We start from the raw sequence: 13,495 nt of genomic DNA on the forward strand, positions 1-13,495 counted from the left end.
CATAAGGTGGGCTTCCGTGACTCGGGATTCGGGATCTGTCGAGGAACTACGATTCTCGAAGTCGAAATAGTCGAACAGGTCGAAAGAGCAATTAATGGCGACAATCGAGTCTGCTCGTTCCATATCAACAGCCATATCCATATGTTATTGTATTACATTACATCTGCAAGTCGAAATGAGTTACACGGAACGCGTTATTTCTCATTCCCTGATCATTTCCCTGACACTTGGGATCGTTTCGACAAATGCATATATACTCTATCGTGGATTATAAAATGCAACACAGACATAAAATCGTTGGACGTCGTTCAAAGCGCGTCCTACGCGCGCGATATTTGTAGATTTGCAGATTTCTGGCGCGCAATCGTGATTATTCGTGATAAATATTTGAGAGAGGCTTCCTAATATAACGTCTGTCATCCTGCGAACGTTGAGCAAACTCGCTCGACTCGAGTGATTCGCGTTAAATCAATAAATCACTCGGCGGATCCGCGCCTATAAGGTTCGGCGGCTGCTAGCACGTCAGAGCGTTATCGGCTCCGATAACGCGCCGATAAGAAATCAAATTGCAAGCGAATCGAGCATCGAGCGTCCGTCGGACTAATCGTCGGGTGTCGTCGGAGGAGGATCCCGCGAAAATGTCGAGTTGCAAAATGGGCGCCGATTCCAAATGTATCCTGGTAACCGGCTTCGGCCCGTTTGCCGCTCACGCGAGGAATGCCAGCTGGGAGGCGGTGGAGGAATTGCAGAGACTGTGGACGAACTCTGTGGAATTTCCCGACGTTGAACTGGTCGCGGAAGAAGTCCCGGTCTCGTACGATTACGTGTCCAACCGTGTCCCTCATCTCTGGAAGAAACACAGTCCATTGGTAATTAAGTATAGCGTTCCCAGACAGCATGCATGTCTAAAATCGGACATAAAACGTCTAAAAGACATGTTTGAGACTTCTTTAAGGCATCTTTAAGACGTTTTATAATATAATGTCTAAAAGACGTCTTTAAGACGTCTTTTATGTCTCGATTTTGAACATGGTGCTGTCTGGGTTGCAACTCGAGCTACGCAATTTCTCGACACATATACTTATTATTTTCTATTTTAGATTGTTCTACACGTGGGTGTATCGCACAAGGCTGATTCTCTAACGATAGAGTGTCACGCCTGCAGCAACGGCTACAAGAGGTTCGACATAGATAATAAATACCCTGATGAAACGAACGTCAAGTGCAGCGTCCTGGAAACTGGGATAGATGTCGAAAAACTTTGCGATAGTGTGAATGAAAACTCCGAAAGAAGTGGATGCAAAGCCTGCGTCTCGTACGATGCCGGCAGATATTTATGCGAATATATATTTTATCAATCTCTTTCTGTTGAGCCGACAAAGACTCTCTTTGTGCATGTTCCAGACTTTGACAAGTACTCCAGCATACAAACAGCAAACGGTTTATACGATATTTTGTGTTATTTACTGAGAAATTTGAAATCCAGTTAACAGTCGTAATCTGTTTAGCTGTCAGTAATTAATAATAGGATACAATAAAAACAATGATATAATTTTATAAAAATCTATGTGCTTAAGGCCTGTACACTTTCTTATAAATATATACGACATATCTAGAAATATAAAAAAAGTTAAGAATATAAGATATGTATTATAAATAATGTGATGTGATAAAAATAACAGTCTTAATCTATTAAGAAGTAATTAATAACAGAGGACAGTAGTTAAGCAATGATTTTATAATCTATGTACTTTCTTAAATCTAGAAGCAAAAAATTTAAAAATATATAAGATAGATGTGTAATATGAATAATATAATGTTATATTCTTATAGGATAAGGCATATGATTATGGCAAATACAAGTTTTATTTTTTGCTGTATAAATGTCCAGCTTTGATACAAATGTAATAACACTCCAATTACTGCATCGCAACTTATGAGCCAGGTTGAAATTTCGTCCGTTCGGGTGGAATGTTGTATCTAAGCTCGTGAAATTCCGGCTTTCTGATCATCGATGCAACGTGCCCCATTTGGATCGTACAATCGGGATTTAGATTCGGTGGTAGCAACGTGCATTCTCGCTCTAAGATGCACGCTAATCCTTCTAATAGTTCGATGAATCCTATAGACGCTGCTGCACGTCGTAATCTGTTTACCTCCTATGCGACAAAAATGATCATTTCGTAAAAATTCCATCATTTAAATTATATGCAATAGTCTTGTATTTTTAGTCCATCTAATTGAATGATCACATTACCTTGTAAAAGTTCTGTGTCTTGTCTGGTAATTTTCTCGCATGTCTCAATATTTTTTGAATATCAGATTGTAAGCCGACTTGGCGAATCCATGAAGGAGCATTTTGCGTATAGCTTCTCTTTTCAGCTGGTCTAACTGGAAAACTAACTGGAGAGCTTTTGACTGTATCTAATGGGCCTAAATTGCTGAAATTGCCTAACCACGGTACAACGTCAGATCCTGGCTCTAATACCGTTAGCATTAAGTTGGATTTCTTCTTAGTATCCGCCCAAGAGTATATAAATCCATACAATTCGTTGTTCAACATACAAAGAGCTGCCATATTTTCCACCTGCAAAGTATATCAATTATCTATCAACTTAATCAAATGCAAATAATAATAATTGCTAGATATCGAGCAAGACATTACCTTTAGTGCCCCGTGAAGCAATACGCAAAAAGACGGCATTTTTCCCTCGTCTCCGTTTTCATCGGTATCTGAATCCTCTTCTAATGATACGCCTTGCATACTTGAATTTTTCTCTGTTACCAATGGCAATACTAAGTGCCTAGAAATGGAACTTGGGCTACCAACATCTCCTACAGATATAAATCCACATATTTCTATGGTTTTTGATATTGCCAAGCCCGGGGTTAACTCGAAATCCGTCTTCTTTGTGTAAGGCTGAAACGTATGAAGTATTGCAGTGTCTATGCAACTGTGTTTATAGTAATCTAGCATGTTCCCATGTTTCTCCATTTACCATGGGAGCTGGCGATAATAAAATGCGGGAGCCTAAATGGCCACACTTTAGGTATCCTTGGAAGGAAACATAATTCGCTTCAGCTAGCTTCTGGAAGCAAGCCGCGACGGAGTATTTGCTAAGCGGTGGGTCAGGAACTAGTACAATACTGTCGTTACCAGCTAGATCAACTAAACGTTGATAGAGAGGTAAACCGATCTGCAAACTAGGGTCTGAAAACATATATACGAGTGATATATTTAAATATACGAAATAAAAGGTGAATAAAAGTATGTTTACGTTTCTCGACTTACCCTGCTGCGACCCGATGCAAACTATACTTAATTTTCCCGGGTATGGAAAAGGTAATGGAAAGGGATTTGTGTCTTGTGCGACATTCAAAGAACTCAAAGAATTGCCTAAGGACATTTGTCCTATGCCAGGATTACCATCCGTAATTAATATCACTTGGCAAGCAGTGGCGTTACCCCATTCCGCCATAATTACATTGTTAACCCCGTGCAATGCTCCTTCGATGCACGTCTTGTCCCACTCCTCGATAGTTTGCAACTTTGCGCGTATGCTGTCGTAATCGCGCGTGAATGGGCAAACTATTTCGTACAACGACGAGAATACAATCTGAAATTCGTCAAGTTTACATATATTAGTATACCTATTGTACCTGACAGCATTAGTCTGTCTTCTTACCAGCGAAACAAATTCTAATTTCGAGTTAACTTGCAAGTAGTGTAGTAGAGCGTTTATCCCATGCACCGCTAAGTGATGCCGCGTCAACGGTTCATTTTGCAAGTTGTCATTCGTCCCACCTGTCAATACAGGTCTTCTCATTGAGAGAGAGACGTCCAACGCTATAACCGTAGGCATTTTGACGCCCGAGTAAAGATTAGCGTAAAGTGATTAGAAACTAGAGACACTTAAAAGTCTCATAATATATTTATCAACTGCATACAGCTTCTTTTTCGCCGAATCTGTATAAACATGTTCGTCATGTTCGATGCGAACGTATAGGTTACACAGAGAGCCACGTATTAACCTTTCCTCTCTGCATCGATTTCCTTTCCTCGTGAAAAGGAAGTTGTTCGTCTGGAGTTAATAAATAGGTACTTGAAAATTTCGTTAACAATACTTCTGTCATGCTAATGAAGCTAATGCATCTTTCGGCAAAAAAGGTGCCGTGTATCGACGCATCGGTCCACAACTTGACTACTTGACGACTAATGACAAATGACAGTAATGACGACTTGACGACTTGACGAGTGTTTCGGATACTCTGACCCTAACCTATTCTGATGAGTTCCACTTCGATCACATACGGCATACGGCAACGGCACAAATGTTTACATTTCGGCGGCGCGCGTTCACAAAACGCCTGCTATATGTACTTGATAAAATTTTATAGAAATGTAGCATATGTTTATTTTAGTTTTCTCTCTAAAATAATTAAGATTAAATTAGAATAATATTTTACGAAATACAGATATATTTTTTATTACCAGATAAATTATATAATTAATATACCTATATTTACTTTAAATAACATTCGGTGAACAATATAAAGATAAATGATGCATATATTATGCACATTGTACGTGAAACGTACGGAATACACTCTGTATATAACTTATTGGTATTTGAGGGCAATAAAAACGTAAAGAGAAACAAAAAAAAAACATTTTAAAAACGCGAGAGAATTAAACACGTCAAGCGCCGCGGCTTATTATGAGTAAAAAAAATGAAAATATATTATAATTAATAAAACGCTTTTGTATTGCGGATTTTTTATGGAACTGACATATATTTTAGAAAAGCCGTAGCCATCAGATAAGAAAGGTCAATGTGCCCCCACACGGATCATGCTCATTTTTTTTGCTTTAAAAAAATAAAAATTTCGAAAATAATTCATATCTTTTGATCGGCTTAACTAATTTTAATGAAATTTTAATATGTTGATGTAGCGATATAATTATTGAGACACATTTGTGGAAAATTCGGGCAAGGTTCCTGATGACAGAAACATTGATTAAAAAAAAATAAATAAATAAATGTTCTTGATTTTTTTTTAGTCCTGATGTTTTTCTTGTACAATTACGAAAAAATTTTAGAGGGAAAAAGAAGAATATACATCCACCGCTTCGTGCTCCCTCCGCTCAGCACGGATTTTTATTGGCATCGTTTGTCATCGCTGACTGTGTCTAATACCGAAATAAACAAAATACCAATGAGTTAATTCTTATTTTATAGTTAAACATAACTCCCAGAATTCTAGTTTTTGTTTTTATCCTTGCCTAAAGATTTCTGCTTGCGTTTAAGCCATATCTCCTCATGATAACAACGGCGAAAAATAAATATTCAATATTTTTCGATATATTTTTTTGTTGGTGCATTTGCTTAACTATTTCTTCATAGTTCGGTCGTGAAGGGCCGAAGTCAAAGCAATGTTTATGATTTTTTTATCAAATCATTTATATGATTAAAAAAAAATAGGATAACGCGTCGCAAAGCTTCGTAACGACGTAAACAGATCATTAGTAAGTAATTTTTACGTTGTAGAATAATATTTTGCCTGAAATAGATTAAAATAAAGTGTATATGTTAACACGTCGCTTGACTTAGTTTTCAACTTGTGCCAACTCTTGAGTGCTCTACTTTGGAGATTATTTCGATTAAATTATTGCGTTATTATGGCGATTTACTGAAGTACAGTAATTTCGCCACAAGGTGCATGTAATTTTTTACATAAACAATTTTCCTCGCTGCCCTCATGTACGAGATGCGGGCAGCGACTTTTGGCAACGCCAAACAGTTCGTGCGGTTGGTATACACTTGTTTGTCTTTGCGCTCACTCACACCTAACGTGCACCTAACCTTACGCCGACGATCCCAGCGTGCGGCGTTGCCACGTCGCCACGCTCGAGTTGTGAAAATCAGCGCTTGAGCATCGGAAACCAAACTTTAATTATTAATTTAAAAAAAAACTGTACGGTGGATCGTGTTCACCTTCAACTATAGGCTTCCTCACAGTGTCCTCTTTCTATCGATATATATTGTTCGGACATTTTTGGCAAAAGATTTTTCGCAAACTCGTGTTATTCATAGGAAAATATCTCTTTTCCTATTAGACCAATGTTAAAATCACCTAATTTTGAAATTAAATATCTTGAGAACGGGACGGTGAATTATCTTCTTTCTGGGCTTAATCGATTCAGGAGAGTTCCTTCTTTCGATATAAAAAATAAAACCTATCACTATTGGCAAAAGTTGTTCACGACCGAACTACTTAAAGTTATATTTGATTAAGCAGACATTAATTTTACTAATCTATATATTGTCATAATAAAAAGAATCGGAATCAGTTGATTATGTCTATACTCCATACAACGATATTAATGAAGTCTGTCATAGGCATAAAACGGCGGATGTATTAGTTGTTTTTTATTTTATTTTTTGTTTCCTCATAGAGGAAGCGCTTTGTTTTCGTGAAAAATAATTTTTTTGTTTTTTTGAAGGTGTTCAGAATGTTCTAAAACGTCAAAAAATTGTAATTTAAAAAAATATCTGTATGTATGTATGTGTGTGTGTATGTGTATGTGCCAAATTTACCAAAATTTCTTTAACTCCAGAACTAATCAACCAAATCTTAACGAATTATATATGAAATAGGGGTAGAAAAAACTGATGAATATAATAGAATTAATAAAAATTGCTAATAATCAATAATCACAAGGGGTTCTTTTTTTAATTTAAATTTTGAATTTTTTAAAAAATGTCCATGGTTGCTCTAACTTCCGCAAATTTGAAGATATCGATCTATTTCTAATTTTATTATATTTTTCAGTCTTTTTTCTACTCCTATTTCATATATAATTTTTTAAGATTTGGTTGATTAGATCCAGCTTTATACGCGATCAAATAAGGTCCATAATTTAGCTCGCATATAAAGCTAGAGCATATAAAGCTCGCATATAAAACTAATCAACCAAATTTAAAAGAATTATATATAAAATACGAGTAGAAAAGACCGAAGTAAAAATTGTTTTTTGAGTTTTCGATGCCAATGTGTTGCTTATTATATGTTCAAAAACGTCGAAAAATCGTAGAGTATCATTAAAGGTAGGTTGGTGTTAAATTATCTTTTTTTTTTGTTTTTGGTATAATTTCCGTAATTTTTTAGATATTGGGATGTTTTTTTTTTTTTAATTGATAGAGTATTATGCAAAAAAGGTTGGTATTGAATTTGGTGATGATCGGTAAAGGGGTTCTTTTTTTAAAAAAATTTGAATTTTTTTAGAAATGTCCGTGATTGCTTTAACTTCTGCATGATGAGATATCGATCTAGGCCGGTATTCATAGTCGGGTCTTATATCCAAGATCGTCTTACCCTGTTGAAAAATTTGTGTTAAATATAACATAAATCGCGTCCAAAACGGTCCAATCAAATTTTTGTATTAATTTAACATAATATGGACGTGTGTTAAATGATAACACCGATACTATGTTAAAATATTTCAACAGAAAAGAAATGTAATTCTGATCGTAATTTGACGTTAATTATGTGTACAATTAATATAACTTTTATGTTAAAGTTAAGATTGTAAGATAAAATCAACATTCTTTTTCTGTAAATTTTTATTCCCACTTCTGTTATAGAGTAAAATCAACATTCTTTTTCTGTAAATTTTAACACATTTAAGAAATACGTTCAAATTGTGTTACTTTAATATATTCTTTAAATTATTTTAATAATTTTTTTTACATTTTAAATTTGTTAAGCTCAATTAACAGGCATGTTAAATCGACACATGTATGTGTTGATTATTTTACACAAAAATTTCAACAAGGACCTTTTTTAACAAACCTACTAATTGAAATAAAAGTATTTCAATTATTTAAATTGTATAATAATTTATAAACCCAACACTTTATAAGTATATTAATAAAAAATTAACATTTCTAGAATGTAAAAATAACATTTTCTTAGTGTATAGTAAACTAGCATGCCCCGTCGGGCTTCGCCCCGGAGAACATGTGTATTAAGACACGCAAATAGAAGTATTTTCAATTTCTCTCTCTCCCTCTCTCTTTCTTTCTCTCTTTCTCTCTTTCTCTCTCTCTCTCTCTCTCTCTCTCTCTCTCTTTCTCTCTCTTTCTCTTTCTCTCTTTTTGAGATTTGATCATTTATTTCCTAAAAAATTAGAAAAATTAGAAAAATTAGAAAAATTAGAAAAATTAGAAAAACCGGTTTCAAAAAAACCGATAACAAAAAACTATACACATAGTGGCACTCCCCGGAAAATTCTACCCCTATTTCATATACTTTTGGTAACAATTCGGTTCAGGGGTTTAGGCTGGGCGTTGATGAGTGAGTGAGTCAGTCAGGACATCTTTCTTTATATATATAGATGTGTACTATTCTGTGTGTATAGTAGGACCCTGTATGGGGTACCACTTCGGTGGGGAGACGCACCCCGCCGTACCCCAGGGATCCCTACGAGTTCAGTCTCCTCCAAGGGTCCCTTGTGTTAAAAGTCTATTTCGAAGGGCAAGGGGATACCCCCCCAAGGATCCCTCCATGAACGAGGGACGTGGTAAAAAAACAGCCAAATGAGGTACCATTTTTACAAAATTAGAAGCATATAGTACATGATTTAAACTACTTATAAAAAAATCATGTGTACCACATCAATAAAAATTATGTATGTACCACTTTTAAAATATGGTACCTGATTTTTTCATAATTAATAAGTAAATTAAATCATGTACCACATCAATAAAAATCATGTACCACTTTTATAATATATCTAATTTTTTCATAAATAAATTAAATCATATATCGCATTGATAAAAAATCATAAACGACTCGTTTTACAAGCGGTACGAATCACAGTACGTATCGAACGACAGCGTCGATAATTTTTTTCCCGAGCGACGAAAGGTGAAGAGTCGGTTTTAACGCGACGAAAGGTAAAGAGGGATAACCGGATTTGCGAGCGCGAAGCGCGAGCAAGATGGCGTGGGCGGATGAGCGAGGGTGGTGCGATTCGTACCCCGGAGAACATCGCGGATCGGTAACGACGAACAACGAAGGTCCGTCGCGATTGTTACGTTTGCTTTGGCGTTTATTCGCTTCGAATCGATAGAGCGTCGATTTTTATTTTTGACTTTTCGTTCGCCGTTGTTACGTTTGTCTTAGCGTTTATTCGCTCTGAATCGATCGGGCATTGGTTTTAGCTTTTCGTTCGCTCTCGTTACAGTTGTTGCTTTGGACCGAATTTGCGAGCGCGAAGCGCGAGCAGCGTGGCGTGGGCGGACGAACGAGGGTGCGATTGAAGGATCATTTGATTTGTGCCGGAAACATCGTCGATCGGTAACGACAAACAACGAAGGTCCGTCGCGTCGCGCGAAGCGAGATCGATCGAGCGTCGGTTTTAACTTTTTCAGCTTTTAGTTCGCTGTCGTCTTAGCATTTATTTGCTTCGAATCAATCAAAAAGTTATTTCGTTTGCCGTTATTACGTTTGTCTTAGCGTTTATTCGCTTCAAATCGATCGAGCGTCGGTTTTAACTTTTAGCTTTTAGTTCGCCGTCGTTACGTTCGTCTTAGCGTTTATTCTCTTTGAATCGATCGAGCGTTGGTTTTAGCTTTTTGTTCGCTCTATTACAGTCGCTTCGGCGTTTGCTCTTGTTACATTTGCTTTTCTTTACACATTGCCGACACAATTGTCTCTCGCATCGCCGACGCGGATTCGATATTTGCTTCGTTTCGTTTGCTCGTTTTCTCTATACGTTTTTTGCGTTAGCTCTGCGCATCGGCAGATATACGTTTTTCGCTATAATATCGACACAATTGTCTCGTTCGATGCATTCGTTATCGCAGCAGCAGCAGCAGCAGTGGCAACAGTTTTCCGTATCGCCGACGTAACTTGTTCTGCGACGATTGATTTTATCATCGTTACTGAAATTATATCTCGAGTGTTTTATTTACTGGGCGATATCTCAATTGCTTTGTTTGTTAATTTCGCGAAATGAATAAATAAAGACTTCGCGTTGGCGATCGACGCAGAATAGAAAAGACGTCGCGTTGGTCGCGTTGCTGGATTTACTCGACATGTGTATCAAGGTAATAAGGATCATTTGTAATTAATTTCATCATGAGAATTTTTGAAATAAAGTTACATTATACGTTTAACGTTTAGATTACTCTTCTGTTAGCGTTGTGCGTAGCGGTCTTGGGGATACGTCGAATGCAGGAAGACGAAGATGTGCCTTAAGATGTCGACCTACTGCGTACCCGGTTTTTGCTCTCCGCACGAGAACTGCGAATTGTACAAAGAGTGCGTTTCTCCCCGGCAAATACCAAACTCGCGTTTATCCAACGGGAACCTACTACAACGCGACGATAGAAAACTGTATTTAGCATGGAAACAAAACCTTGTTGAATACAAAAATAATCAAAAAGCGAAATTTTATTAACAAAAATCAAATATTATTGATTATTTAAGGTAGTTGTATCGCGACAGTATTAGTCAAAAATAATGGTCACACTGCAATACGATAATGTACGAAAAACTCTACTTATCTGTGTAAAACTTTTGACTGAGCTTGTACTGTTTTTACTGTTTTCACTCGCGTCAGTAATGTCAGTATACCTATACCATCGAGATTAACGCATCGCGACGCTCGCGTTAGTATGTGCTCTATCGAGGTTTTATTTTGAATAAATATAGAAGAAATAGAAGCGGAAATATCTGTTGAACATTATACAAAGAAAGATTAATGAAAAAAAAAGTATTAAAGAAAAGACATAAAGCTTTAGCGGCAATGTCTGAACTACATATACATATATCTAATCTTCATATACGCAGTGTTGCAAGATTTTTACAGGTTATAGCTGTCGTATGCGTCCACCGCTATGAGAAATTGTGTACTTTGTGTAACAATTGCTTCAAAACTAAATAGATAGGGGTCTTGTACTTTTGTAAGAATATTTTTACAAGTCTCTTTTGTCATCTCTTTGTTTTTCATTAAAATTCTATGAGTAGTTTGATCGCTACAATTACAAACGTGATATAAAAAGCCGTTTTCGTCCTACAATACATGTAAAAAGTGCTAAGTTTGATTTCCATTATTTCAACTTTGGTATAGTCAAGCTTTTTCTACTTGCACGTGTGTGTAGAGCGTGTTTACATTAATATGCTGTTCAAATTTTAAAAGATTTGTATGAAAATGGGTTTGGTGACACAACTACCTTAAAGTAAATACTGATTCATGCAAATTAAAGAAAAAATAAGATATTTAAGTTTTGAATCTTCGTATATAGAAATAATAATTTTTTTTTAAATTAAATCGATTTTACGTATACTGTTTCGAATTCGAATATTTTTGTTATTTTTGTATGAAAACAATTTTTATCAAATATAAAAACAAAACTTTTTTAAAATATATTTGATAAAACGAAAATAAAGTCTTGAAAATATTGTATGAAATTTGTCATTCGATGAAATGACGTTTATAAGACGAAAGCAAAATCATGTTAAATGCGAAAATAACCGAACAACGTTAATTAATTGGTACATGATTTTTATTGATGTGGTACACATAATTTTTTTATAAGTAGTTTAAATCATGTATACGATAATATCCCTCAAGGATCCCTGCATGAACGAGGGACGTGGTGAAAAAAACAGCGAAATAAGGTACCACTTTTACAAAATTAGAAGCATATAGTACATTTAACAAAAATAAAATGTTACGTTAACATAAATTTTTTGTTAAAAAATAAACTTTTAACAAATAAACAATGTAACTTTTACACATTATACTAATCAAAAGTTTGAGTTGTTACATTTGTAAAATGTAAAAAGAACATTTCTTATATGTTAATTTCAACATAAAAATTATGTTATTTGTACACACAATTGACTTTAAATTACGATCAAAATTACATTTTTTTTCTGTTGAAATATATTAACATAGTATCAATGTTACCATTTAACACATCCATATTATGTTAAATTAACACAAAAATTTGAGTGGACCGTTTTGGACATAAGATTTATGTTATATTTAACACAAATTTTCCAACTGTGTAGGAGATCAAAATTGCCTTCGGCGAGAGTTTGAAAATCTAAAATTATTTTTTCTTTAATGTTACCATTATTACCTACATTCTACAAAATTATTTATGATTAATGACTAGGCCCGGATAGCCCAAAACCCCTCATAAAAATAGGCGAAATTCTTTGATTTCGCGTGCGTAAAGTAAATTCACTTGACTTGCGACATTCTTTCATATATACATATATACCATATTTCATCATTTTGACCCCATTAAAGTTCCTTACATTAGCGACAATGGAAATACTAGCAACAGTTGCACATAAAATTTTGTTAGAATAACAAACACCTCTTAAAAATAACATCTACGAACTACCGACAATCAATCAAAAATGAACAATATTAATAGAATAGAATTTCAAAAAAGAGTAAAAGTTAAAATAAAGATTAATTAATAATGCTTAAATTTGGGGAGGAGGGGGAAAAGGACTGAAATTCTTTGCGCTTCGTGTGTCTCGAATTTCAATACATAAATAATCAAAAGTACCGATTTTTACCACAATATGGACAATACAAGGGCCATAAAAAATACCTTTAATAAAAACACGTATAATATAATCAGTTATAAATAATCGAAAATAATGTGCACGTGTTAGTGTTTTTCATGCAATAATATGGTATGTATATTTACATGCAGTATTTTCCAAAGTTTTTACATCTAATATCTGTCACAAAGACGTTGTCAAAAGTGTTAATAATTTTATTTGTCGTTATTGTCGTCATTATTGCCTGAATATCGACGCAACTGCATAATAATGAGAAATTTGCAGGGACGGCACGCAGAACAGTCTATCATGAGTCCGCTAAGTACGACGGTATTACTGATGTGCATTTTACTCTGTTTGTCAATATGTCAATATACTCAAAGTCTGCACTTGGGAAGCAAATCTGGAAACGTCACATTCGACAATCCCATCGATGCTATCGTTCTTGATGCAAATAACGGTAAAACAAAACAAAAATCAAAAAAATTTTAGTTAATTTGGTAATTATTTAGAATAGGTCCTTTTTCGAATTTTGATATTTTATTGCGGCTTTCTTGGTAAAAATCTTTATTGTGACTCTGACAGTGATAATAATCAATCGGGGGAGCCCGAAAAATATGTACCTTACCTATTTTTTTATCTATTTTTTTTTTAGTATCGTTCAACTTTCCACACAAACGTTCAACGTTCAATTTTCTTTTACTTGAAAGTACACATGCAGGCGGGAGTAAATGGGGGTGGACCTCAGTTTGGATAGATATTTCTCTGGACAGCATTGTACTTTCCACGTCATAATTTTTCGGGTTTTCAACTTTCCACGCAAACCGAGATCCACTCCACTGACCTTCGCCTACATGCGTGTACTGTCTATACACACAAACTGTTTGACACCAAAATG

General features: G+C 35.2%; 2 protein-coding genes across 2 annotated transcripts; one reads left to right on the forward strand and one right to left on the reverse strand.

Annotated features, from left to right (window-relative positions):
- Nucleotides 1–95: 95 nt before the first annotated feature.
- LOC143895390 (pyroglutamyl-peptidase 1) lies at nucleotides 96–1,753 on the forward strand. The gene is made up of 2 exons (XM_077402459.1): nucleotides 96–869; nucleotides 1,101–1,753. Exons 1-2 carry the CDS (start codon nucleotides 639–641, stop codon nucleotides 1,488–1,490), a joined length of 621 nt encoding a protein of 206 aa, XP_077258585.1. The 5' UTR covers nucleotides 96–638; the 3' UTR covers nucleotides 1,491–1,753.
- A 45-nt stretch (nucleotides 1,754–1,798) lies between these two features.
- Ints14 (integrator complex subunit 14) lies at nucleotides 1,799–4,274 on the reverse strand. Its single transcript, XM_077402458.1, has 6 exons — nucleotides 3,687–4,274; nucleotides 3,293–3,617; nucleotides 3,000–3,211; nucleotides 2,666–2,920; nucleotides 2,258–2,587; nucleotides 1,799–2,159 (listed from the first exon to the last, which is right to left on the reverse strand). Exons 1-6 carry the CDS (start codon nucleotides 3,861–3,863, stop codon nucleotides 1,935–1,937), a joined length of 1,524 nt encoding a protein of 507 aa, XP_077258584.1. The 5' UTR covers nucleotides 3,864–4,274; the 3' UTR covers nucleotides 1,799–1,934.
- Between the last annotated feature and the right edge of the window lie 9,221 nt (nucleotides 4,275–13,495).

The sequence above is a fragment of the Temnothorax americanus genome, unplaced genomic scaffold, assembly GCF_048541705.1.
Source record: "Temnothorax americanus isolate GAGA-0224 unplaced genomic scaffold, ASM4854170v1 Scaffold157, whole genome shotgun sequence".
Classification (NCBI taxonomy): domain Eukaryota; kingdom Metazoa; phylum Arthropoda; class Insecta; order Hymenoptera; family Formicidae; genus Temnothorax; species Temnothorax americanus.

Bases quoted from the DNA above. Each gene is read 5' to 3' on its own strand.
- Ints14 (XM_077402458.1), bottom strand. From the start codon at position 3,863: ATGCCTACGGTTATAGCGTTGGACGTCTCTCTCTCAATGAGAAGACCT. The intron at 3,212-3,292 runs GTAAGTCGAGAA...ATATGTTTTCAG, and splicing joins TTGCATCGGGTCGCAGCAGG to ACCCTAGTTTGCAGATCGGT. The intron at 2,588-2,665 runs GTAATGTCTTGC...TATACTTTGCAG, and splicing joins TGCTTCACGGGGCACTAAAG to GTGGAAAATATGGCAGCTCT.
- LOC143895390 (XM_077402459.1), top strand. From the start codon at position 639: ATGTCGAGTTGCAAAATGGGCGCCGATTCCAAATGTATCCTGGTAACC. The intron at 870-1,100 runs GTAATTAAGTAT...TTTCTATTTTAG, and splicing joins GGAAGAAACACAGTCCATTG to ATTGTTCTACACGTGGGTGT.